Consider the following 26,860-nt stretch of genomic DNA (forward strand, 5'->3'; position numbering starts at 1 on the left):
CAGGACCCTGAGGATCACAACCTGAGGCAAAGGCCGACGCTCAACCACTGAGCCACCCAGGCGTCCCTCTGACACTCATTTTAAAGCTGGAGAAGTTACGTCATGGCCTCTTTGAACAGTATTGCCTAGCATTTTATTTTGTCCTTGCATGGACAACAGTATTACAATGGAATTAGAAATGGGAATATGGAGAAAGTATCCACCATGTCTCCTACCGCCCTAGCAGATGAGCTCTTGGTTTTTCTGTGTTCCTCTTCAGACTCTAGCATTGAACATGAATAATGTATGTGGCTGTCATTGAAGTCCAGATGTAATTTTGCCATCCACCTTTTAGAACATGACATATTGCAAATGTTTCTCTGTGTTGCCATGTAGTTTTTGGAATCATTTTTACTGACCTTTGAATGTTCCATTCAGGCCACGTGACATCTAATTCATTCATCCCCACATACCCTGACACTGAGCCTGCCGGTTGAAGGTGGCATTGTCTTTTACCAGTCAAACTGGCATAGACATCTCTTACAATTTTCCCTTCTTCTGGTTTATTATGTGAAAATAAATTCCCATAGTGGACATGAACGTTGAACATCTCCCCAAGTTTATGTTGCCTACTTGTTTCTCCTTTTCTATGAATTGCTTGATGTGTGCTGTTTATCTTGTGGTATCTGGATGCTTTTCTATTTCCTAGGAGCACTTTGTATGCTCCAGATGCTACTTAATTGCTACAGATGTTTCCTTTGGTGTGTCTCCTTTGGAAAAGGCTCCAGTTTGCAGGTGGACCTCTCACCTGTGTGATCCTGGTGAGACCAAGAGGTCTGCACTAGGAGGTGGAGGTGGGATGGGGAGGGCAGGATGTGAGAGAACCCAGAGGAGATAGGCTCAAGTTGTTTTCAAGACAGAATGGAATTGTGGGGAACAGAGATTTGTGTTGAGTGTTCCTAGAGAAGAAAGAACTATTTCAAAGCAGTGCAGGTTTGTTGAGGGGAATTTGGAAAGCAGAAGCAAAGAAAACCCCAAAATCTTGCTATGTGGCAGTGCCTGATTCTGTCACTGAATTTTCAAATCAAAGAGGCAAACTACCTGATAGCATTTCCCAAAGCATCCTGTTAGATGTGTTCTGTAAACACAGCCTGGCTGGTCCTAGTCATTCATGGATTCCATTATCTGTGAATCAGCGTACTCACTAACATTTATGGGTAAGCTTAAAATCAATACTTGTGGCACCTTTGCAAGCATTCGTGGGCCATGCACAGAGAGGCAGAAACACGTGCATGATCCCAGTTGAGTTTGAACAAGGAGACACTGCTTTCTTGTTGCAGCTCTCACACTGCAAACAGGTGTCCTTTTCATGATCTTTTTTGTGATCTTTTTTTTTTTTTTTTGCATTTTTGTGCTTTTTTTGTGGGATGGTAAAATGACCCCCAAGTGCAGTGGTGGTGTGCTGTCTGATGTTTCTAAGCATGAGAAAGCTGTGATGTGCATTATGGATACGTTGTGTTAGATATTTTCTGTAGGTGTGAGTTATGGAGCTGTTGGCCATGAGTCAACAATATGGCACAGCCAGAAAGAGGAAGAGAGAATTTGCCAATCTGTACACAAGGTTGCTCTGCAAAGTGCTAAAGTAATATGTATAGTATATGAGGAAGCATTGGGAAAGGGGCTAACTTTGTGAATTCGTGAGATGACCCACTAATCAAAAGAGCATAAGGAAGGCACTGTGATGAGGCTGAGAGCAAAAGAAATTTATGGTCTCATTATCCAAGGTCAGGGAAATGTTAGACTCCTATCGACTTGTTTTATTATAAAGAAATACTAGATATGATTATTTGTGGGAATACACACTAAATAAGGTGTCTAAATAGAAACACATAAAACATGGTTATGTATTGATTGATCAACAAAAATGATGACCACAGATTTTACAGGAACCACATCCGGGTTCTTTCTCCTAGGAGGTGGGTCAGTACTCACACACGGGGAGTTCACAGAAGGCTTATGGAATATAACTCTCACAGACAAGGAGCATTGACTGCATCTGGTTGACGTTTGAGAAACTTTACTGCAGAGGTTTCCCATCTCAGAGATTTGCTCCTTGATTGTATGTGTGCTGTGCGAAGTCCCAGACTCAGTGCTAATCAAGATACCTCCAGCCCTGCTTGGCCAGTGTTTCCCAAAAAAACTTGATTATTAGACCCTTTTCTCTCCATGCAGAGCCTGTCAGAAAAATACTGACCATAGTTGCCCATCCTAGGGGACGGGGAGCCAGACTTCCCTAGATCTCTCCCTTCATGGCTCTATTCCAGGATGGTTCAACATCAACCCAAAATGCTGATGATAGAAAAGGTGTCACCTCTGTTGCCATAGGGACCCTTGGCTTCTGAGGAGTTCATGTTTCTTGCTTTGCTATTTGTGGGAAATCCCAGGTGATGATGGAGGTGAGGCTGCTGTTTGGTGGTTGCAAGCCAGCACTGTGCCCAGGGCTTCCTGTGTCCAATCTAAGTGAATCCTAGAACAGTTGGAAGAGATAGGAACTAGGATTATTCCCATTTTACAGATGAGACAGTTGAGGCTTACGTGGGAAAAGCACCACACCCATGGTCAAACAGCTCGAGGGGTAAACAGTCTGTGTTGCACCAAGATTCATGCCTCTCACCACTGCACCATGCAGCTCTTGAAGGGCTTCTTTCTAGAAGAGCTAATGCTGACTTCTGTGGCAGGGGTGTTTGAGTCCGCCTGCTGGTGAATGAGGCAGTGTGGATGAATTGGGCAGTATTCCTCCCCGACAGCAGTATCTCTCCCATTGTGTCCTTATTTACTGGGTAGCTGCAAGGCCTGATGTGCTCCATGGTTCACGATATGTGTGTCATGATACCAGTGAGGTACCCAGAGTCCTCAAAACCTTTGGTCTGTAAAATTGTCCTAACATCCTGGCTTCATGAGGTCTCAGGCTACAGATCAAAGTAGTCAAATAGAGATTATCTGTGAACTACTTTCCTTAATTTTATCCAGCTTTTTTAATCCAGGTTGATATGAAATATTGATATATTTATATATATTATAAAAAAATATTTATATATATTATATATATAATTATGAAATAATGATTAAAGAATACGTGAGCTGCATCCAGCCTAGTTAGTATTGAATAACCAGACTGAATTGCCATTTCTGCACCTGTCTCTGTTGAGTAGAGGGAGGACTCTGGTCTCACAGCCCAGGAATGAGCTTTGGGAATTTGGCAAGGCATCCACACACTGCCTATGAAGAGGGGCTTGCTGATCAGTGCTCTCCTGGGGCTGCTCCTCCATGTTCCTATAAGAGCATATTTGGCACCAAAGATCATAGTTCCATAGATCTTCAGATCTATGGATCTTCAGATCTTCAAGCTGTGTGACCACGGGTGTGGTGCTTTTCCCACGTAAGCCTCAGCTGCCTCATTTGGAGCATTCCATCCAAACCTAATCTGAAGTGACGGGTTCTTGCAGTCTCTGGGTGATGCGTAGTGCATCTGGGTTTGATGAGGACTGGGTTCGATTTGGACTGATTCTTTTGGAATCCCATCTTTTTCATGTGTTACCTTGGGACATCTAGCTAGAGAAGAGGTACTCTGAAAATATCTGCTCTGTGCCTGAGACTCCCCCCTTAATAGACTTCCTCCTTTGGGCTCTGAGAGATGTCTTGAGCTGCACGCATTCCCTGTCCTGTTATGTGTCCTCTGTGGGCTGGGTGCACATCAGGACTTCAATGACCATCTAGTTCAAAGAGTTTGATTTCTGTGGCAACTGCCCAGAATTGCCTTGCATGCTGAGATTGCACTCTAAATGCATGTTTGGATTTTTGGGGATTTTCAAGATTTCTGTTTATCACTGGTCCAGCCAGCGCTTTCTGAAAAGAACCCTCTGACAATAGAAAAAAAAGGAAAATCAATACATCATAGCCAGCTTAATACAACAGTTAAATTGAGGCATGATGCAGAGCTTCGAGACCACATCAGATGTACAAGTGTTTATCATTGCTCCTGTGGGGATGGCTTTGCTGTGCTTTGGCATTCAGTTGAGGCTGGCTTTTTGAAGGACTTTTTGAATTGTGGTAGGAATGCTGGCACCAAATACAGAGGGAAGATGCTAAGTACATGGGTGACCTCAGCCTGCCTGGGGGTAGGGTGGACAGTGGTGCTGTGGGCACTTCCTCTGGGCTGGTGCTTCTCATGCGTGCCCTGTTCAGCGGCATAGGGCATAGGAAGTTGGTATGGGCACCTGTTTAGCAGTAAAGGGCACCATGCCCTGAGAGGCTTAAAGGGGTATCCCAGGATTATTGGCTCCCGGGTAACCTCTCTTGGCATGCTATGGGGCAGCAGGTGCTCAAAGGGATCTGGTGATTGCACTGTGCCCTGGAGGGAGCATTCCCTCCAAAGCTTGCCATAAGTGAAACAGAGCTGGAGAAAACCTGGGGGCAGGCTCTGAGGGCAGGAATTCTTGGGGAGACAAAGGCATGGCCCAGTCGGGGAAGGTCCTCCCCCACCCCCTGTGTTTCTATGTAGTGTAGGTGGCCTCTTTCTTCCCACAGCCCTGCCCCCCGATTCTGAAGGCACCCCTGCTCCTCTTCCCACCCATAGCATTGGGTCCTGTCTTTCTTGTGCACATGAGGAAGTGGCACGGGAGAGTCCTGGGGGCTCCTGTGCCCCTCTCCAGCCTCCTCTGCTCCTCTGGATGATGGGTAGCTGTGGCACCTGCCATAACTAGTTCCTGGGGCCACCCTGAGAAACAACAGGCTGGTATGGTCTTGGCGTTGATCTGCTTAGGTTTCCAAATTTGATATCTCTGGGCCTATTTGTTAAGTCAGCACAATGGCCTTATTTGATTTTTATGAAGCCTCTTGAGGACATGTGACCAGAGGTGGCTGTTGTTGTCACAGAGCAGCTTATTTATCAGGAATCTGGGATTGCTTAGGTGATTTTAAAATCTCATTAAAGCCAGGGTCTCTAAAATACTGTTTTATTGTCCAAGAAAATTGTGTAGAGCCCTTCCACTAGCAATAATCTAGAAAGAAATGTTCCCGCCTCTAGCCCTTGATGACAGAGTAAGGTGCAGTGGTAAAGAGAGTAGATGCCAGAGCCAGGAAGCCTGGACCTCATCCTGCTGCCCTAGCTTCCAGTTCTGGAACATTCTGGACGCATTACATGCACCAACTATGTATACCCTGGGGCTGCGGGGAGCAGAGTTGGTATGGATCAGAGTCTGCAGTGGATATGAGGGGTGTGGAGCACCCCCCTGGATGGTGATAGTGATAATTTCAAGTCCAGGGGAGCCTCTTTCAGGATGTGGTGGGAGGTAGTTGGGTGAGGCTCTGCAAACAGTTTGGGTCCAGGGCCAAGCTGTGCAGGACTGGGCACATCTCTAAGCAGGTGGGCATCACTGCCTTCTGGAGTGCCATCACAGGAGGGCTGAAGCCAACACTATGAGGCAAGGTGGGAGGAGGACCAGGACTGGCCAGGGATACCGCAGACAGGTGGGATATATATATGGTCAGGGTAATACCTGGCAGGACAGAGGTACCTGGCTGACAGAGGTGTCCTTGGGCTCTCCCCTCTCTGCAGGCCTTCCTCAGGTGGGCCCTGTCTTCTGCAGAGACGTCAGGAGTAGGCAGTTCTCACGTGCCCACCTGGGGACATCCTCAGTTTCTTTCTGCTCTGGAGTCTGATTTTGGGGAACAGAGTGACACCTACACATCTCCAAGGGTTGCCCTCATTTCCCCACACCACATTCCTAATAGGAAATTAACAGAGAACTCCACTTTCTGGGCAGATGAGCTGGGCTCTGGACCACCATCTCTCACTAATTCCAAGTGGCTGTCTGAGGCACTCTCCTTAACCTGGAGTATCTGCACATAAGTCCCGCTCTCCTTCAAAGCCAAGTGTCTCCACCAGGCTTCCCAGATTCCCTGGGCTGCTGGCATCTGCATTCCTTCCCCAGAAGCCCTTGCATATTGGCACCTGTGATGTGCTAGGTACTGGGGATGCAAAGATTAAAAGTGACATAAGCCCACATTGCAAGCCTTGTTCTAGAGGGAGATAGAGACTCCCCAGCCCAGATGGGGCCAGGTGGTTAGGAGAGGGACTGACTGCAGCAGAGGTGAGAAGCCAAGAAGCTGTGGGACTTCACGGAGGGCGGGGGGGGGGGGAGACTTGGGAAGCAAACTAACCAGGTGATGCTGAAGGTGGAGGTGCGTGGGGGCTGGCATTGTGATGGGGGCTGGAAGAGGGAGGAACCTCTTAGGAGAGATCATGCTGGGGAGCCCCCTGCAACTCTGATGGATTATGAGGGCAGAGGTTCACATTTGGGAACCGAAGCCAGTAAATGAGCCGTGTCTATAAGGACAAGAAGGGAGGGGCCTGAGGAGGTGCCAGCAGGGAGAGGATGCCCAGCACGTGTGGATCTTGAATCGACCTGAGTAGCCTGCAGTGTGTATGTCTGGAGCAGGTCTGGGGAGTGGGAGGAGTGGGTGGGAAGGGGACTGAGGCAGGGAGTTGGCCCACAGGCAGCTCCCCGCCTCAGCCCCTGCAGCACCTCCCACAGTCCCTCACATATTCCAGGGGCTTGCAACTACACAGCCTGCTGACAAAACTGCTGAGTCACATGACAGTCCCTAGGAAGTGCAAGGCTCCATGGAATAATTTTTAGAAACATCTTCTGTTCAGGAAGAAAGGCCACTTTGCTGAACACAAGACTCAGAGATGTGTGATGTCACACATGGTGCCCTCTCCCAAGGTGTGACAGTGTGGGGGTGGCAGTCATGGAGTTGTCAACCCAAAGCATTTTGATTGCAGCCAAGGCTAATCCATTACTTAAAGCGTCATGGGACTGTGATAACAGGAGGCAAATAGAGAATACCTCCCAACCCTATATGGCTAACACCACAGACAATTCAGGAAGCCTGAGCACATCTTAGAAACTTCGAGAAAGGTGTGGGGCAGCATGGCGCCTCCAGGGATGTGGATGGACTCCCCAGACCCTGTCAGGTCCAGATCTGTTTGCTCATTCCACCATCAGCCTTCATAGCAGAGAAGCCGGCATCTCTCCAAGCCAAGGCCCAAACTGTTAGAGCTGAAGGATATTTGGAACTGTGCTTACAGAATCTCATTGTTTGGCTCCTCTGGTTTCAACAGGGAGCATGTGGTCCAGGCCTGCATCTGTCTGGTTCCCGTCTCCTTTTAAGATACATTGACTGAGATGGCCATGTAGTGTCTTGGGTGCTGATGCACTGCAGGATCTGTCCCCAGAGTTGGCCACCTTACCCTGCTGTGAGAGCACACAGGCCATACAGGTCAGTGAACCTGAACTTGACTCTGGATGAGGGTTGTTGCTCAGGAGAGAAGCTTGGGCATGTTATAAAGGTTGGAGGGGTGTTGCTGTTTGGGGAGGTTGCTCATTCATCCTCTCTGGTCAGCCCTCCTCTTCACTGGCCTGGACACTTGCAAGTGGCCTCTCATTCTGCCTCTGAGACCTGTTTGCCCACTCTGATTTCTGATGTAGCCTGACCCCTACCCTAACACTCCCCACCCAGCCTTTGAGGCTCTTGCTTCCCTTCAGATCAGCCCTTGGTGCCAGAGAGGAGACAGCTGTTCCTAACTTTCCTTCCCAGCACCCCTGGGTCTGCTGACTTTGACCATTATGCACACTGACACAGACTCAACTGCCCCACTGTCTTCAGCAGACAAGCTTAGACCTGGACTATGCCACACTCAGGCCAGGTGCCTGGGTGCTTCTGGGATCTTGGGACCACTCCTGCTGCTACTTTCTTTTTTCTCTCCTCTCCTCTCCTCTCCTCTCCTCTCCTCTCCTCTCCTCTCCTCTCCTCTCCTCTCCTCTCCTCTCCTCTTCTCTTCTCTCTCAATTTATTTACCTTAGAGAAAGAAAGCTGGTGGGTACAGAGGGGCAGAGGAAGAGAGAGAATCCTAAGCATACTCTCCACAGAGCATGGAGCCTGATGTGGGGCTTAACTCACAAACCTGAGATCACGACCTGAGCCAAAATCAAGAGTTGGATGCTCAACTGACTGAACCACCCAGGTGCCCCTGCTTCCTCTTTTTCCTGGTCTATTGAAAATAGAAGCTCCTCCTTCTCATAATCTGTCCCCTCCCCCTCCCTCCCTCCCGTTCTCCCTCCCTTTCCTCCTTCCTTCCATCCCTTCTTGGAACCCAAGTATATAAAGGTAGCATATTAGTTACTTTGAGAAATAAGAATGTTAATCTTTAAGAGAAGAGGAGTGATCTAGCCACTCATCAGTCCTCAAAACCTGCTCCAGAAAACAAAACCAATGGCAGATCAGGGCTCTTTTTGCTGCATCAAATTTGCAATTATGGGAGATGTTGTGGCATGAAATTGCTGCCCAAGGTTTTTCTTGCCTAATATCTCATTAATATTTAATCCCCAACTCTTTTTTTATATGTATTTAGTGGGTTTCAATTGACTGGATTCATTATTCTTGTTTTTTTTTAAAGAAAAAATATTTATTTATTCATGAGAGAGAGAGAGAGAGAGGCAGAGACACAGGCAGAGGGACAAGCAGGCTCCATGTAGGGAGCCCAACGTAGAACTCGATCCCGGGTCCCCAGGATCAGGCCCTGAGCAGAAGGTGGCGCCAAACCGCTGAGCCACCCAGGCTACCCTCCAACTCTCTTTTAAATGCCAAGAAGAATGAAACATAATGAATTAACAACCCAAAGAACCATAGTTGTGATAAAGTACAAAAGAAAAGACTTAGGGCACCTGGTTGGCTCAGTTGGTTAAGCATCTGCCTTCAGCTTAGGTCATGATCCCAGGATCTTAGAATTGAGCCCCACATCAGGCTTCCTGCTCAGTGGGGAAGTCTCCATCCCCCTCTGCCTCTGCCCCCTCCCTCCAACCCCCCCACTGTCTCTATCTCTCAAATAAATAAATGGAATCTTTTTATAAAGTTAAAAAAAAAAGACCTTTATATGCAGTGGAATATTATTCAGCCAGAAAAGGGAAGGGAATCCTGCACCTGCTGCGACATGGACGGACCTTGAGGATACTACACTTAGTGAAATGAGCCAGTCACAAAAAAGACAAATCCTGTATGATTCCACGTATGTGAGGTTCCCAGAGTAATCAAATTCATAGAGACACAGAGTGGATGATGGCTCCCAGAGGCTGGAGAGGGGCAATGGGAAGTTCATGTTTAATGGGTGCAGAGTTTCTGTTAGAGAAGATGAAAAGTTCTGTGGATGGGTGGTGATAATGGTTGCACAACAGTGTCAGTGCATTTCATGCCACTTTAACTGTCCACTTAAAAATGACTGAAATGATAAATTTTATTTTATGTATATTTACCACAATAAAAAAATAAAGAAGGAAAGAAAAAAAAGAAAAGAAGGAAAGAAAAAGAAAGAAAGAAGAAAGAAAGAAAGAAAGAAAGAAAGAAAGAAAGAAAGAAAGAAAGAAAGAAAGAAAAGAAAAGAAAAAAGAAAAAAAAGGGAAGAAAGGCTCTTGGCTCATTTATTAGCTTGAGCCAATTTGAATCATCTAAAACTAAGTTGAGCCAATCTGAAACCATGTAACCAGTATCAGACAAACATACGTGCGCGCACACACACACACACACACACATTTTGGGCCAATTAAAACCAGTTTGGCGTAGTTGCAGTCAAGATGAACTGACCTCATTCATTTGGGCCTGTGGACAATGATATGTGTGGCCACAAGGCAGTGGGTCTGATCATTTTTAAGTAAGATAATTGAGGTCCTACTTTGTTGATATCATTCAAATAAATCATTAAAATAACAGCTAGTTCTGGGGCATCTGGGTGGCTCAGTGGATGAACATCTGACTCTTGATTTCAGCTCAGGTCACAATCTTGGGGTCTTGAGATCAAGCCCCGTGTCAGGCTCCTTGCTCAGTGAGGAGTCTGCTTGTCCCTCTGCCCTTCTCCCTACTTTTGCACAATCTCTCCTTCTCTCTCTCTCTCTCAAATAATAAACAAAAATCTTAAAAAGAATAACAGCTAGTTCTCTTCTCCCTCCTTATCCTCAGTGTTAGGAAAACCGAATATTCTATGTTGTATAATCACAGAAGTTGAGCAGGTAGATTTAGTAGAAGTTAACTGGGTGGGTCATTGGAATACTCTTTCCAAATTAGCTGGTTAAACTTATTTTTCAAATTATGAATCATAAGACTTTGTTTTAGTCTGTTTTAGTGTTTGCAGGCCTAGTCGTTTATTACTTAGGACTAATAATAATGACTGAAACATAGAAGTCCTGGTGTGAGAGGAACGTGGTCATGGCAGTTCCATGTAGGGAACAGTGGTGTGTTTAGATGAGTAGAAGTCCAATATAGAATTCCAACATTGACTTAGTATTGCTCATTTGATTTCCTTTTGACTTATGCACCTTTGTTTCCTTCCTCAGATGTCAAGCTAGCTTTTGCAGAATGGGAGCATGGGGCTCTTGACTGGGTATGGGAAGAAGCTTCAGTTTCCTGGGAGAATGCAAGCACCTGCCAGAAGGGCCAAGAGAACTATTCTTCTGTCCTGGAGGGCTGCTGTCATTAAACTGCTCACACAGGGCTTCCCACCTTTAAATTAGCAGGATGGGAAGATACACCAGTGTTTCCAGCCAGCTTGTAGAACCTATGGGAGAAGCAGCCCCCATGGCCTCCCAGCCACAGTTTTAGAAAGGGGTGGTGTAGGTTTTCTCCTTTGAGAATTGAATGAAACCAAATGGAAGGCTCCCAAGTTCCATAGCACACTTTGCGCCTTCCTTTCCACAAATGAGTCCAAATGTGACCCGGTATGTGAGGCAGGTGACCAGGAGAGATGAGTCTCTGTGACATCTGGACAGCTCACCTCCTTCTTTTGGCCTTCGTATCCAAGGAGAGAGTCAGTCCTGCACAAGCTGGTGGGTGACCTTCAGCTAAACTAAAGTGAATAACACAGTCAAGGGTGGTACATCTTTGATCCTTAAAGGGCTCTGGTTAGTTTTCCTTTCCACAATATTTAAAAATAATTTTTAAAGATTTAGAGAGAGAGAGAGCGAGCCAGGGGAAGGGCAAAGAAAGAGGGAGAGAAATCCCTAAGGAGACTCCCTGCTGAGTGCAAAGCCCAACACAGAGCTTGATCCCAGTACTCTGAGATCATTGACCCAAGCCAGAGTCAAGAGTCAGACACTTAACCCACTGAGCCACCCAGGAGCCCCATCCACATTATTTTTAAATTGTACTGATACACACATAAAATTTACTATTTTGATCATTTTAAAGGGTATGGTTTGGTGGCATTTAGTGCAGTGTTGTGCAATCACCACTATTTGGCCAGGACATTCTCATCACCCTAAAAGGAGAGCCCATACTTATGTCAGTCACTATGCATTTCCCCCTCACCACAGCCTCTGCCAATGATAAATCTACTTTCTCCATATATAGATTTGCCTGTTTCTAGACATTTCCATCTAAGTGGAATCATACAGTATGTGACCTTGTGTGTCTGGCTTCTTTCACTGAGCATGTTGTTTTCAGGGTTCCCTCATGTTATATAGCATATGTCAGGAACTCGTTCCTTTCTATGATTCAGTGATATTCCATTGAAGGGATATACCATATTTGTTTATCCATTCATTTGTGGACAGACATTCACGTTGTTTCTGCCTTCTGACTGTTGTGAGTAATGCTGCCATGAATATTTGGGTACGAGATTTTGTGTAGATCGCTGTTTTCTGCTCTTTTGGGAGTGAAATTCCTGGATCATATAGGCATTCAGTGTGCACCTTTCTGAGGATTCATACTGTTTTCTACAACAGCTCAACATTTTACGTTTCCACCAACAATGCACCAGGGTCCTGGTTGCACTCAAATGAAAAAGATTTAATAGCCCCTAAGGCTTTGATGGTTCAGCCTTTGGGCTCCCCCTTCAGCCTTTCAGGCCAGATCACACAGGAACTTTTGTTGTTTATTTGTGCATTTGTTCAATGTCTGGCTTGCCCCACAGAGGGTCTGTAGCTAGCAGGACTACTGAGCTGTGCCATGCTGGATGGGGAGCTACCCCAGGTCAAGATCTTCATTGCATTTGTCTTCTGATCCTCAATGTGAGGCACTCGGCACCATGCAGGATACCTAGCTGGTGCTTGCTTGGGACTGGCTCTATGGACATAGCCTTCGGACAGTGCTTCATGAAGGAGTAATTTGCTTCTACTTTGAAATGCTGGGCTAAGCACCCCAGGCACCAGTGAAGGACAGAGTCAAGGACATGCGAGGTGGTCCTGGTGGTCAGTAGAAGTTTTAGCAGACCAGGTATAGAGAACAAGACCAGGCCCTGAGTGTGCCAGGTGGGGGTTGGTGGAGGTGGCAGCCTGCCAGGCCCCAGGTAGGGCTGGCAGATCTAGTAAATAATCAGACACTCAGTTAAGCTTGAACTTTGGACAGATGATGCATAATTTTTTTTAGTATAGGTATATTCCATAAAATATCTAGATAGGGGTGGGTGGAGGGCAAGTGGGGAGAGACTCTCATTCCTCCTCCTGTTCCCAGGTCCACTTGGAGATGTTAAAAGATAGACCCACTGGCTGGTTTTCCTAATGGACTTTGGCATAATTCTTTTAAGCTGCAGATTGGCTTCAAAAAGATATGATCACCCCCATGGGGCTGACTGTTATAAGAATAAGTACTCCATCCAGGCACTCATTCTTCTCTAGACAAATGTCATGGGAGTGATCAGAATCATAAGAGGAATGGAAGGAAAAGAACAATATTGTCATTTTTCTGAGCCACCTGCCTGTCAGGAGAAGGGCTCGTGAAATCTGTTCAGGTGCAAAGTCAGACCTTCATGTGGACCGTGGTGGCTGATGCTCTCAGATCAGCCACCTCTGAGCACCCGACATGCAGCAGGTCCTGGCTGACCCCTGCTGAATGGGACAGAGGAAGGCATCTTTGCTGGGTGGCCAATGCCTTTGGAAACAGGGAGCATGAAGTGATTTCCAGAGAAGGCTGCCACCTCCTGAGTCATTCATAAGCTTGTTTTCTCTAACAAGGAGTCATGTGGGAGGGGAGACAGCACAGTTTTGTGGGAAGGTTGTGGCTTGCCTGGCTTTGAGCTGACACTCTGTCCCTCCATGTGTCACTAATATGCTTGTCATTCAGGAGACTGCTTGGGAATGTTTGGTTTTTATTATAGATGGCATGAGTGTGGGTATACTTGTTTGCTGTTGTTTCATGTCAAGCCATGTGGGTGACATTGCTGTATTTTCTGTTTAATCAAGCAGACAAAATCAGAATTGGCACTTGAAAAAAGTCCTAGTTTTAGTTGCACCAACTGGAGCCAAGATACTTATTAGAACAATTTATTTGAATTAATATATTTTTATTGCAGGCAAATCATCCCTGCCCTGAGCAGCTGTCTCTGGTCCTGGCATGTCATAACTTGTCTGTGCCACACATTCATGTTCTGTGCTCTCAGAGCTCTAGGGAGGGGGTCCCACCACATACCATATCGCCAGATTTTACTTCACATGTTTCACTTACCATCCTTCTCTCAGTGAATGGTTGGCAAGGCTTCTAGCCCATGGCAACAAGAACACCCCACTGCTCTCACCTGGTGAGGGACATGGCCCTGCTTCCCTGTTGGCCATGAAGAACTGAGGTGTCTCTGGCTGGCATCTCTTTTTTGAAGGCTGGCTAGCTGCTGTACTTTGGGGAGTGCACAAAAGGATTCATCTCAGATGCCGGGAGCCCCCCAAATCCACGTGGGCCTCTACGATGTTAATTTCAGATGCTGCACCCCATGCTGCCAAGCGCAACCCCCGCCTTGCCCTCAAGATGAAAATTAGAGCGCCAGATGGGCTCTCCCAGGCCACCTCTCTGAAAACAACCCTGGCAGTTTATTAGGAGATGTGGTTGTCATGGTGATGAGTGGAGAAAATGCTGACACAGAGGAAAGGTTTGGGCTTGGGGGGGGGGGGCAGGGAATTGCCATCATAAGTGAATCTGAGACCCTGTATTGCCCATGGTCACCACATGCTATAGCCCTGTGCCTGGTGTTCTAAGGACAGATGGGGAGGGGGGTGCAGCATCCAGCCTATGCTCCCCCGACCAAGCCCTAATCCCATGGGGGCTGTGCCCGCAGAGGGTCACCTCTTCCATTTGCCAAAGCCACCCAGTGTAAGACAAGCAGCAGTCCTGACATTGCCTTTTTCCATAATGGATCTGGCACCCTGACGACAGTCTGTTGCCCTATATCCATGGCAGAAAATTTAGATCCCATCCCAAGCTGTAATGTTTGTAGAAGCAGTGTTATCTTAGTCCGTTTGGGCTGCTATTACAAAAATACCATAGACTGGGTGGCTTATAAACAACAGACATTTATTTCTCACAGTTGTGGAGGCAAGCAGTCCAGATCAAGTCGCCAGCAGATCTGGTGTCTGGTGGGGGCCACTTCCTGGTTCATAGCCAGAGTCTTCTCGCTGTGTCCTCACATGGCGGAAGGGGTGAGGGAGCTCTCTGGGGTCTCTTTTGTAAGGACAGTAATCCTATTCATGAGGGCTGCATCCTTACAGGCTCATCTAATCCCGGTTATATCCCAAAGGCCCCATCTCCTTGGAGATTAAGTTTCAATATATGAAATTGATGGGGACATATTCAGTGTACACTAGGTGTGGTTGGCCTGTTTTCGCTTGTCAGTTGTTTGTTTCGTTTCCTTAGGGGTTTTTGAAATGTCCGTTTAGCTTCTAGTAAGGCAATGCAGCGCCTTTAGGAAATGGAATCTGTGAACGCAGCCTAGGGAAAGTCACCAGGTTAGAGATCTTTCAAACAAAAGGGAAAACACAGATGTGCTATATTTCAAGTGGACCTTGAAATAGCTAGGGGTACAAGACAACAAAGTTTTCTGGGAGGATGTTGCAAATTTGAGTTTTACTTAAGGTGGATGGGAATAGCATTTCAGATGAGAGCTCCCACTGTACCCTTTGGGAGAGTTTGCCTGGCATACCTTGGCAACAAAGGGAGGTGCAGAACCAGTGAGGCAGAGGGAAGACCTAACTCTGACTTTGGGATACAAACCTGGCTCCAGTAGGAACCTGGAAAGAGTAGTATCAGGCTTGGCCCTATAGGAAGGGGTACTGTCAGCTTGGCTTGGTCAGCATGGGGTCTACTGAGGTGGAGACCCTGGGTGGATCACAGCTCTCTCATCTAGGGAAGGATGGGTTCAGCTCCCAGAAGAAGGGCTAGGAAGGGCAGAGGAGCATGCCAGTGATCTCAGACTTGCCCAAGCCCCAGAGCCCTACCTTAGGACGTACTAGGGCAGCAGGGTGAAGCCAGGGCCCATGTGCATTATCTGAGAGCTCATGGGGCTTGGGGTAAGGATGGTTCTTTGGGCTTCCAGCAAAGGAAGCAAGGACCAACCAGATATATTTAATATCTTCTGGGCCCCAGCTGAACCTCTGCATTCCCTTCATTCTTGGAAAGCCTCGTTTCTTCCTGTAGCTTGAGTTCTGATTTTCTTTCGGAATATGGTGATGCCCTACTTTCTTCCTCTGTGCAAAATCTTCCCCATGCTTGAAGTCCAGCCCCACTTTTCCCACCTCCCAACTGAGACATTCTTGTCCTCCCTACTGTCCCTGCCCCACTGCTGCTGAAACATAGTGGTGGGTCCTCAACTAGGAACCCTTGAGCTGCTTGGTGCCATCAGTGCCAGGAGGGTGAGCCCATGTCTCTTCATTTTTTTTTCTTTTTATTTTTTACTTCTTCATTTTTCTTTAGCTCTCCCAGACAGATTGAATGATATTAAGGAACACAACAGTGACAGTCTAGACAGGGAAGAAGACCAACAGTGACATTGTGCTATGCCACCTAGACCTGTGGGCACCTAGCCCTTAGTGCCAACATGCACTCAGTAAGTGAGTGAGAACCTCAGTCTTGTCAATTGTAAAGCAAGCGTAGGAATAGTATAACATAGTTATTTTCTAAATAAGCATGAGTATAGTATATATTTATATTTATAATGTAAATATAAATGTACTTATTTATAAGTATGACTTATTAATGTCATTGTATCATCATCATCATTATATTGTTAATGCTTGACAATTTATTTCCAGAAAGTTCTGGAACTTCACGTGATGGCTTACTAAAACCTTCCTTTGTGGTTTGGACAGTGATTTTGGTACGATGGATCTGGCCACTTATCTTCTGGATGGTACAAGGCACTAAATAGAGATACCTAAACTTTAAATTTTGTTAATTGAAATTCTGGTTGGATGCTCTCTTTAAGAGAAGACTTTTGACGTAGGCTTGGGGCATTTTGTTTTTTCTAGTAGTAGATTGATTACTTTGCAGTAATTAATGAATTTAGATTTTAGAGTTTAGAATTTGCATTAAATTAAGAATTTGGGTTTTTGAGAAGTATGATTTTAACTCTTGGACACTATTGTTGGGAATGTAAAATGGTATAGTTGCTATGGAAAACAATATGTGGTCTCCTAAAAAAATTAAAAATAAAATCACAGTGTAATCCTGCAATTTCACTTAAAGGTGTATACCCAGAGAACTTAAACAAGAACTCTAAGAGTTCTCGTACCCATGTTCAGAGCAGCATTATTCACAATAGCCAAAAAGAGGAAGCAACCCAGTGTCCATCGACAGATGAATGGATAAATAAAATGCGGTATATATAAATGGTGGAATATTATTCAGCCTTAAAAAGGCAGGAAATTATGACAAATGTTACAACATGAGGGAACCCCATGAAAACATGATGCTGAGTGAAATAAACAAGTCACTGAAAGAGAAATCCTGTAAGATTCCACCTAGAGTAGTTAAATTGATAGAGACCACCAGGGACTGGAGGGAGAGAGGGTAATGTGAGAATTTGTATTTAATGCATACATAGTTTCAGATATGCAAGATGAAAAGAATTCTGAAAATGGATGGTGGTGATACTTGCACAATGTTAATGCCCTTAATGCCACCGAACCATATACTTAAAGTGGGTAGGATGGCAAATTTAATGTTATGTGTATATTACCACAATTTTAATAAATAATAAAATTAGAAAACCTGATTCAAAATATGAGGAAGACAAAAACAAATAGAAAGGCATATCATGCTCATAGAATGGAAATTAACATTGTTAAAATGCCCATCCTACACAAAGCAATCTACAGATTCAGTGCAATCCCATTCAAAATACCAATAGCATTTTTCATAGAACTAGAACAGATAATCCTAAAATTTGTACATAAACACAAAAAACCCCAAATAGCCAAAGCAATGTTGAGAAAGAAGAATGAAGCTTAAAAGTATCACAATCCCAGGTTTCAAGATATACTACAAGGTGCTAGTAATCAAAACAGTATGGTACTGACACAGAAATAGACACAGCAGATCAATGAAGCAGAATAGAAAGTCAAGAAATAAACCCACACATATATGGTCAAATAACCTCAACATAGGAGGCAAGAATACACAGCGGGAGAAAGATGGTCTCCCAGTAATGGTGCTGGGAATCCTGGACAGCTGGCTACATGCCGATGAGTGAAACTGGAAATTTTCTTATACCATAAACAAACTCCAAATGAATTTAAGACCTAAATGTGAGATCTGAAACCATGAAAATCCTCAAAGAGATAACCAAGGCACTACTTTCTCTGGCATTGTCCATAGCAACATTTTTCTAGATATGTCTTCTGAGGCAAGGGAAACAAAAGCAAAATAAACTTGGGACTTCATTAAAATAAAAAGCTTTTGCATAGCAAAGAAACCATCAACAAAACAAGAGACAACCACTGAAGAGCAGAAGATGTTTACAAATGATATATCCAGTTAGGAGTTAATATTTATGCAACTCAATCCCAATACAAAAACCCATTAAAAAATGAGCAGAGACATGAATACTTTTTCAAAGAAGACATACAGACGACCAACACACCCATGAAAAGACGTTCAACATCACTCAGTGTCAGGGAAATGCAAATCAAAACTATAATGGGGTATCACCTCATATATGCCAGAATAGCTAAAATAAAAAAAAAGAAAAAATAGCAAGTATTAGTGAGGATGTGGAGAAAAGGAAATTATTTTGTACTGCTGGTGGAAATGTAAGTTGGAGCAACCACTGTGGAAGACAGTATGGAGGTTCCTCAAAAAATTAAAAATAGAACTACCCTACAATTCAGTAATTCCACTGCTGGTGGAATTTATCCAAAGAAAAGAAAAAAACTAATTCAAAACGATATATACACCCCCATGTTTATTGTAGCATTATTTACAATAGTCAAAATATGGAAGCAGCCCAAGTGCCCATCAATAGATAAATGGATAAAGAAGATGTGTATATAAATACAATGGAATATTGCTCAGCCATTAAAATGAATGAGATCTTGCCATTTATAACAACATGGATGGACCTGGAGGGTATTATGCTCAGTGAAATAAACCAGGTAGAGAAAGACAAATACCATATAGTTTCACTTATATGTGGAATCTGAAAGACTGGACAAACCAACAAAAAACAGAAACAGAGTCATAAGTACAGAGAACGAACTGGTGGTTTCCAGAGGGTAATGAGTTGGGGAATGGGCACAATAGGGGAAGGCTATTAAGGGGCACAAACATCCAGTTTTAAAATAAGTCACAGAGATGAAAAGTACAGCATAGATGTGTAGTCAATAATATTGTAATAATCCTGTGTGGTGACGGTAAAAAAAGAGAAAATATGATTCAAAACATTTTATAAATACAATAGAATACATGTTAATTGTAGAAAAGTTTAAACTGTATGTGTGCACACACATATATACACACACATACTTACATACACATACATTTCACAGAATTGTATTAGATTGTATCTTGGTTCACTTCTCTAACATATAAAAGCACCATCTTCATCTTTAACTTCTGGGTTTCTAGGTTTACAATGGCTTGGAGCAGCCAAGGAAGCAGCAGCGCTCTGATCTCAATGGACCTGTGGACAATAACAACATCCCAGAGGTAATTGTTTCCAAGGATAAGAGTTGTGGTCTAAGTCCTAATATTGAAGCTACCCATGCCATCATGGTCTGCTCACCCTCTCTACCATGTACTTATCCCACCCAATGCCTTGGAAAAGGGGATTCAGTGCATTTAAGCAAAGTGGGTGTCCCTGTAGAAGAAAGGAAAGGTTCTTTCCTGCCAATTCAGGCTCACACCACTGTGTATTTATGTTTTCCAATGACCTGTGTGTGGGGGGCTGGGGTGGAGGGTTCGTTTGTGCTCCATTCTTTGACAAGAACTCATTCTATCCCATTATCTGACAGCTGTGTTGGACCAGAACATTCTTTGTCATGAAGGACTGTCCTTTCTACTATAGGATTTTTAGAAGCATCTTTGACCTCTACCCACTAGATGCTAGTAGCACACAACCTCCTCCCCAAGCTGTGACATCCAAAAATGTCTACAGACATTGCCAAATGTCCCCTTGGGAACAAATATCATTCTGGTTGAGAACCATTGTTCTAAACCAACAGCACGGTTTTAAAAAACAATCCTATACAAACTAATACTGCCTTGATGGATGTTGTTAAAATGAGGCCTTATGCAAGCAATTTCCCTTTTCTGGATGACATTGTTTAGATGAGATTTTCTAGCTTTGATGAAATAAGTCTGGCCATCCATAGAGTGGTGTCCAGTCTCCTTTATCTTGCTTTAAAATATGGGCCCTGGTAATTCTCATGCCCACCAGTTGAAGAACCATTGGCTATACGGTCTCTAGGCTCCCTTCTAGCAGTGACATGCTAATCTGAGAGTCCCTAAGTTTTAGATGATGGCCTTTAGTACCTCAGGTTTTCCCATGGAATGGATTCCATGTGTCCTGCCTAAACACCATGGTGCCTGAATGATGTTGGTTTGCTTTATGAAGCTGACTTTTTGGAAACATCAGATGCTCATTGGGGGTTAGCTTTTCATACATGGTACTCATCATAGCCTAGATCTTTCAGACCATCTACTTAGAACTGTCATGTGTTTCTTTTCTTTTCTTTCTTTTTTTCATATTTCCTAACAGACAAAGAAGGTGGCATCATTTCCAAGTTTTGTGGCTGGTAAGTGACCTTGAATTTTCTCTTAGAGAACAGTTGCATTTTTATCTCAAAGCAAATGGTATTTTTACTTTTGGTTTCCTCCTGTAAAAAAGCTTGTGTAGAAAGCACACCTTCAAGGTAAAAACAAGCAAAGGTGCTCAGGCATTTGGTTGTTTGTGCACTTTGTAAGCCCATATTTACAGGGGCGTGGTTCCATTGATTAGGGAACTGTAGGCCATCCCTAATGGCCTCCCCTGTGACACTGTTTGTTGAATTTAATAGATTGAAATGTGTCATGCAGCTCACTTTGAGCTGGTCATTATGATCTAATAATTTTGAATAGGTTGGATATAATTGCATCCAAATTCAGCCTGTTACTCCTTTATCAGACTCTTCATTTCCCTCCATTCTCCTGTCTTTTTTTGAGGGGGGTAATACTGGATTTAAGCATTCAGCGTTGAGTCAATTTTGGATTGTCTGGATGGCTTCAGAGAACCTTGGGCCACTCCTTTCTGAGGTCCTCCAACAACACCATAGGATCTTTCTTCAGCCAAAGGGTGTTTCCTGCTCTTGCTAGAGTTACAATAAAATGTGTGAATTTTATTAATTATTTCAGTAAGCTGGTAATTAATTTTTATGAATATTTATGGGAGTAAGGTAAATCAATCTTCAGAGATAAATAATTTTAAAACCTTTCCTACCCCTGATTTTCTTTTTTAATAAAGAAATGACATCTGGTAAACTAAGGCCCCCAAATTCCCTTTCAAGGGATTAGTTTGAACCAGGCTAACCCCATTCAAACTGGCTGAAAATGAATTGATTGGCTCAATCTCATTTTGGCGGGTTCAACATTATATTGGCTCAGTGTTGCTCAAACTGGATTAAAAACAGTTTCAAACTATTGGAATCATTGTTATACTGTTCATATAAACTTGATTCCATTTTAACCAACTCAAGTAGGCTCAAATGGGTTTTGCCCAGCTTTTGACATGTGGTGCTGGTTAAAACTGGATTACTGTTTTTTTTTTCACATAGTGGACACTTATGATCCGATCTCTTAAAATGAACAGTTGGGGTGAACCTGTTCAGATGAGACTCCTAAACTGAAGGCCACTCACATCTCTTCCTCTTCAGCTTGTTAGAGGGGCCAGGCTCCTGAGGCACAGAGCAGGCACACCTGAAGGGACTGGTGGGCGTGGGTCTGGGTGCTTTTGGCAGGAGAACTGGAGTAAGTTAGATAAATGCATGGGACTAGGGAGACCCAGAGCATTCTAAAGAGAGGTTATGAAAACCAAAATGACTTTCCCTTTTTTTTTTTTTTTTTTACAATGTTTGATCTTGTCCAAATGGAGTCGTGAATAGGGATTAGACAAATGTTAAAATAGAAACCTTTATTCAGTAGAGATTTGTTAAGATATTTCTGAACAGTGCTTAGAACAAGCCAGAGGCCATAATAATTAAAAATTTATTCTACCCTGGAAATCCTTTCTCTATCTGCACATCCCTGTACTTTTCACACTTTTCTCTCTGTATATCCCAGACCCCTAAGCCCTCTCTACAATAGAAGCTACTCTTAAGTCTCTTATGAATCCTTCCAGAAATCTCTTGGACATATACAAAACTATAGATCCTCTTCTTAAGATAGGTATTACACTTAGACACGTGGGTGTGCACTTTGCTTTTTCATTTCTTGGTACCTCTTAGAGATAAGCTTACTATAGGACCACTGAATTATTAAGTGGCTCCCCGGGATTCAGGTTCATGGCCATATGATGGGTATTAGTGAGTCCCCTATGGACTACTTGATTGCTTCTAGTCAGTGCAGCAGTAAGGAGCCTCATGGATGTGTTTCCGTGTTCATGTGTGTGTGCCTTCACAGAAGCTGGTCCTAGATAGAGCAGGGTTACAGGCCAGCAACACACCGACTTGGATAGAAACAGCCCAAGAGGGAGACGGGTACGCCACCTTCAGTTGTGTGTGAGAGTGCTGCTTCACCAACACTGTATGCCATCCAACTGTTTGATCTTAGCTAGGCTCATGGATGGAAAGTGGTGTGTTGTTGATTTTACACACATATCTTCCATCAGAAGTGAAGCCAAATGCTGTTTCACATGTTTATAGGCATTTGTGTTTATTTTCCTATGCATTGTCTGTTTCCTTTGCCCACTCTTCTCTCGGAGTTTTGGTGTTTCTTATCGATTTGCACTGTTCTTTACATATAAAGGAAATTTGCCTTTTGATTTATATTGTAAAAGTTTTCTCCAAGCTACCGTCATCTTTTGACATTTTTGCATTTTTTACAGTTTTAATTTAAACTCCAGTTAACATACAGTGTAATATTAATTTCAGGTGTACAGTATAGTGACTCAACACCTCCATACAATACCTGGTGCTTATCATAACATGTGCCCTCCCTGTCCCCATCACCTATTTTCCCTATCCCCCCACCCATTTCCCCTCTAGCAACCATCAGTTTGTTCTCTACAGTTTAGAATCTGTTTCTTGGTTTACCTCTCTTTTTCCCTTTGCTGAATCTGTTTTTTTTTTCTTAAATTCCACATATGAATGAAATCATATGGTATTTGCCTTTCTCTGATTTATTTCACTTAGCAATGTACTCTCTAGCTCCATCCATGTCATTGCAAATGGCAAGATTTCATTTTTTATGGCTGAATAATATTCAATTATATATATCATCTATATACACATACATAAATATACACCACCTCTACTTTATCCCTTCATCTGTTGATGGACACTTGGGCTGCTTCCATAGTTAGGCTATTGTAGATAATGCTACTATAAACATTAGGGTATGTATATCCCATTGAATTAGTATTTTTGTATTCTTTCCATAAATACCTGGTACTGCAATCATTGGGTTGTAGACTGGTTCCATTTTTAACTTTTAAGGAGCCTCCATATTTTTATGTTTTTAAAAAATGCATGTTATTTTATTATTATTTTTTAGACAGAGAGTGCAAGAGTGGGCATGAGCAGGGAACGGGGAAGGGGCAGAAGGAGAGAGAGAAAGAGAGAGAGAGAAAGAATTTTAAGCAGGCTCCATGCTCAGCACGGATCCCCACAAGGATCTTGATCCCACAGCTCTGAGATCATGACCTGAGCTGAAATCAAGAGTCAGTTGCTCAGCCCAGTTGCTTTGAGCCACTCAGAAATCCCTCCATATTTTTACTTTGCTGAACATTTTATGGAATACACTATATTAATATTTTTCCTTTGAAATTACTAAGTTTTTGAGATTAGTATGACCTTGACACTCTTTTTAAAAAAGACTATTTATTTGGGACAGGGGGAGGAAGTGTGCATGGGAATGGAGGGAGGGGCAGAGGCAGAGAGAGAGCCAGTACTTCATAGTCTGTGCTGAGCATGGAGCTACACAGGACTTGATCCCACAACCTGAACCAAAATCAAGAGTCTGATGTTCAACAACTGAGCCACCCTGGCACCCCAGCACTCTTACCATTATGTTTTTCCTTCTAGAACTTTTATGAACTGCTGCATTTATCATATAACAAATTAGCATATATACCTAGGTTTGTTTCTGGATCTTCACTGAGGTTCCAGGACCAAGCGGCTTTATTTAACTGGGGATTTATAGTGCATTTTATTACCTGCAAGGCTAATTTCTGCCTTCTGTCACCATTATTTCTGTTCAGAACTTCCCCAGGTCCTCTTGTGTATTTATTTTTCCATAGAACATTTAGAATTAGTTTTTCTAGTTACACAGTAATAATTCCTACTGGAATTTTTATTTGGCACGCATTAAATTTACCTTTATGTTAGTATATGAAATATCAGAAGCCTCCATTTGAAACCCGGTTGGGAAATCTAGGTCCCATTGACCTCTCTTACTCTGGCTAACAGCCTCATCAGTGAACTTGGAAATGGAACCTCCCTTGTTCTAAATGGCTGCAGCCCTAGGAGAGCCCCCGAGCCAGAAACGTTCTGCCCACAGGAACTAAGATAGTAAATATTTGTTGTTTTAAGCTGTTAAGTTTTGGGATAATTTGCTATGCATGCACATAGGTAACTAATATCCTCTATGTTTTTAGGATAGACTGTGTCATGGTTCAAACTGATTTTAAAATAAAATGGATCAGAATTCATATTGTCGGGACCATAGGGTTTTTATTCCTATGCCCCAAATACCTGGTCTCAAGGACACCAACAGCATTCTGCATTTGTTTTATTTCATCAGTCATACAATAGTCTCAGAATAACAAGACCAACATCACCAAGGACATATGTTTATAGATACAATTCAAGATTCATTTGCATTGACTTTGGTCTTCAGAGAATAGTCCAGGAGGGATGTACTGTAAAATTACTGTCTTAAAATCTTTCAGAATAGTTCTCTTCATTACCATGTCACCACTGCATACACATTTAGATGCATTTTTTCCCCTTAGGAATTTGCTTTTTTCATTGAGTTTTGTTTTATAATTATAGAAAATACTCACATGATTCTAAAGTCAAGTGTACAGAACAAGGTGTATATCAAGGTGTCTAGTTTCCCACCCTATTACCCCACCTCCCAAATCCTTTCCTCCCTCTAGTGATAACCAGTTTTAACATTTTCCATACTTTTATTATCTTAGTTAAATCTTCCCCTTTCTTAGGTGAATGTTAATGAGTTAACACCCTTTTGTCCATCTTGCTTTTTACACTTCACACTAAACCCTGGAGATTGTGCCAGAGTTCCACGCAATGCAGGGCAGTACCTAGAGGTACTTTGTGATGTTTGGATGCCCATTGTGAGGATGGATGTCCCCTATGCGGGAACATTTGGGTGGTTGCCAGGGTTTGGGTCTTATAAATAGTGCTGCCGTGAGCAGCTTTATGCCTGTGCCTTTCCCTGTTTTGGGCCAGTTTTTATATTCATTCTGCTTTTACTGGGATGAAATTCTCCCAGGTACAAACTTATATTTAGGATCTGCCTTGGACACATCTGTCCACTGCAAGGAGCTTGACTTTGACCTTGCGTGACTCTTTCTCTTCCTCTTGGCAGCCAGTGACTTCATCTCGCTTGTTGGGTGTCTAATGTTCCACATGGTAGAACTTTCAGATCCTTTCCTTCAGTGATGACCCAACCTGTCCTGTAGCCCCAGGCAGGCCTTCTCCCTGGTGAATGTTCTAGGACTCTGGTTTCTAGACAGTGTCTTCTCCTTTGTATCAGCCTTTCTTATAGGATCACCTTTAACTTCTTGGAGGCTTCTTGGAGGTATAGCTCAGCTCACGGCAGTGTTGGGTGTCTGGCTCTGACACAGGCTGGTGCCGAGGTGGCAGGGATGGTATTCAGGGCAGGTGGAGCCATGCCAGAGCTGTGAGACCACACCCCAGGTCTGTGGGTAGAAGGTCTGATCTGAGGTCTAATTTCACAACTCTGAGATTCATCTCCTCCTGCCTCCTCACCCACTCTTGCCACACCTCCCCTGGGCCAGCTCTTGCGCTAATTTCGGTGGCTTGCCCGACACATGGCCTCGGCACTTGGCCTGCTCCTAGCACTTGCTCCCTGTCCTGTTCCCTCAGAGCTGTGAACCCTCCTTCCAGCTGAGACTAGGTCCCTCTCTGTGCTTTTGAACCTCACCTAATTTGATGTCTTCCACTCTCCCCTCTGCTGGCTTCTGAGTGCATCTGTGCCAGCCTGCATGTATCCATAGCCACTACTCTGCTTTCCTCTTCTTCTTTGGTAATGGTGGCATCATTCTGCACATCTCCCCTACACTCTGCAACCCTCTGGCTGGCTCCTGCCCTGCTGTGCTCTGAAGCTCCTCTCCGAGGTCACTGCTGGCTTCCTGGTCACTGTGCACCTCTGCAGAAGCACGAGGCCTCCTTTCTCCTCCTGCCAGCATAGGCACAGCTGGGCATGCCCCCTAGGGAACAGAGTGCTGGAGCTCGGCAGAGCTGGGTCCTGGTACCTCTCCCCACTCAGCCCCCTCTCTCCCTGCTGATTCTTCTGTGTCTGCAGCTTTACCTGGTAGTCACAGGAAGTTTATCAGGACCTCTGAGCCCACCTGCCTCCTGAGCTTCTTTGGAAGACTCTCAGGTTCTTGCATCTAGACTCTCCCAGAATCCCCATCCCCAAGTCACCCAGGTGTCCCTCCAATAGACGTTTCAAATGGAGGCTTCCTCCAGGAGGAAGGAGGTTGGTGCACCCTGTTCTTCATGTCCAAACCATGCAGATTCATTCTGCATACACTTATGTTTGTATGATATATGTCACAACAAGAAAACAAAAAGGAGAAATCAGTCTCTTGGGGAGGTAGGATTGCCATTAAACTTCTCTTTCTTCTTTTATCGTTCTGTCTCCCTCTGGTGGTCTTGGCATAGGGTTAGTTCAAGGGTTGAGCCAAGTAAGAACAATTTATGCTGATATGTAGGGTGAGCTGCTTTTGTATTGTAATGAAGCTGTTTGATTTTTGGTTCTGCATTTCATGATTGGAGTTGAGAGCTTTGTCTGTGATACTTGCCTCCCCACATGGGCTACTCTTCTCTGCTTCATAATAAGTGTGCAAGTGGGAGTGGGTCTGACAGGCAGAATGCTGGAGGCACCGTTTTGTATTGTTTCCTTTTTGAAAAAAAGACCAAGGCAGAAATGACAAGAACCTCTGGCAGATGGGCAGTGGAGGTGGGCGTCTTTTGGAGTTGTAACAAAGACCTGAATCTTCCATTGGCCTCTTCCCAGGGAGCAGGTGTCCATGGGTGCTGGTGCTGGATCCCGCTGCCCAGGATGGGGTGGCCTTTGCACATGGGGGTCTGTTCCCCCAGACTTGGTGGGG

At 44.1% G+C, this 26,860-nt stretch overlaps 1 protein-coding gene across 5 annotated transcripts in view; it reads left to right on the forward strand.

Moving 5' to 3' along the window:
- Positions 1 to 26,860, forward strand: part of APBA2 (amyloid beta precursor protein binding family A member 2) — a 238,826-nt gene that overhangs the window by 180,021 nt on the left and 31,945 nt on the right. For all 5 annotated transcript variants that reach the window (XM_025438064.3, XM_025438065.3, XM_035714580.2 and 2 more), the window contains 2 exons: positions 18,913 to 18,993; positions 20,045 to 20,081. In XM_025438064.3, coding sequence (XP_025293849.1) covers positions 18,913 to 18,993; positions 20,045 to 20,081 — 118 coding nt within the window. The remainder of the gene's footprint in view (positions 1 to 18,912; positions 18,994 to 20,044; positions 20,082 to 26,860) is intronic.

Source organism: Canis lupus, chromosome 3 (assembly GCF_003254725.2).
Source record: "Canis lupus dingo isolate Sandy chromosome 3, ASM325472v2, whole genome shotgun sequence".
In the NCBI taxonomy this organism is placed as follows: Eukaryota; Metazoa; Chordata; class Mammalia; order Carnivora; family Canidae; genus Canis; species Canis lupus.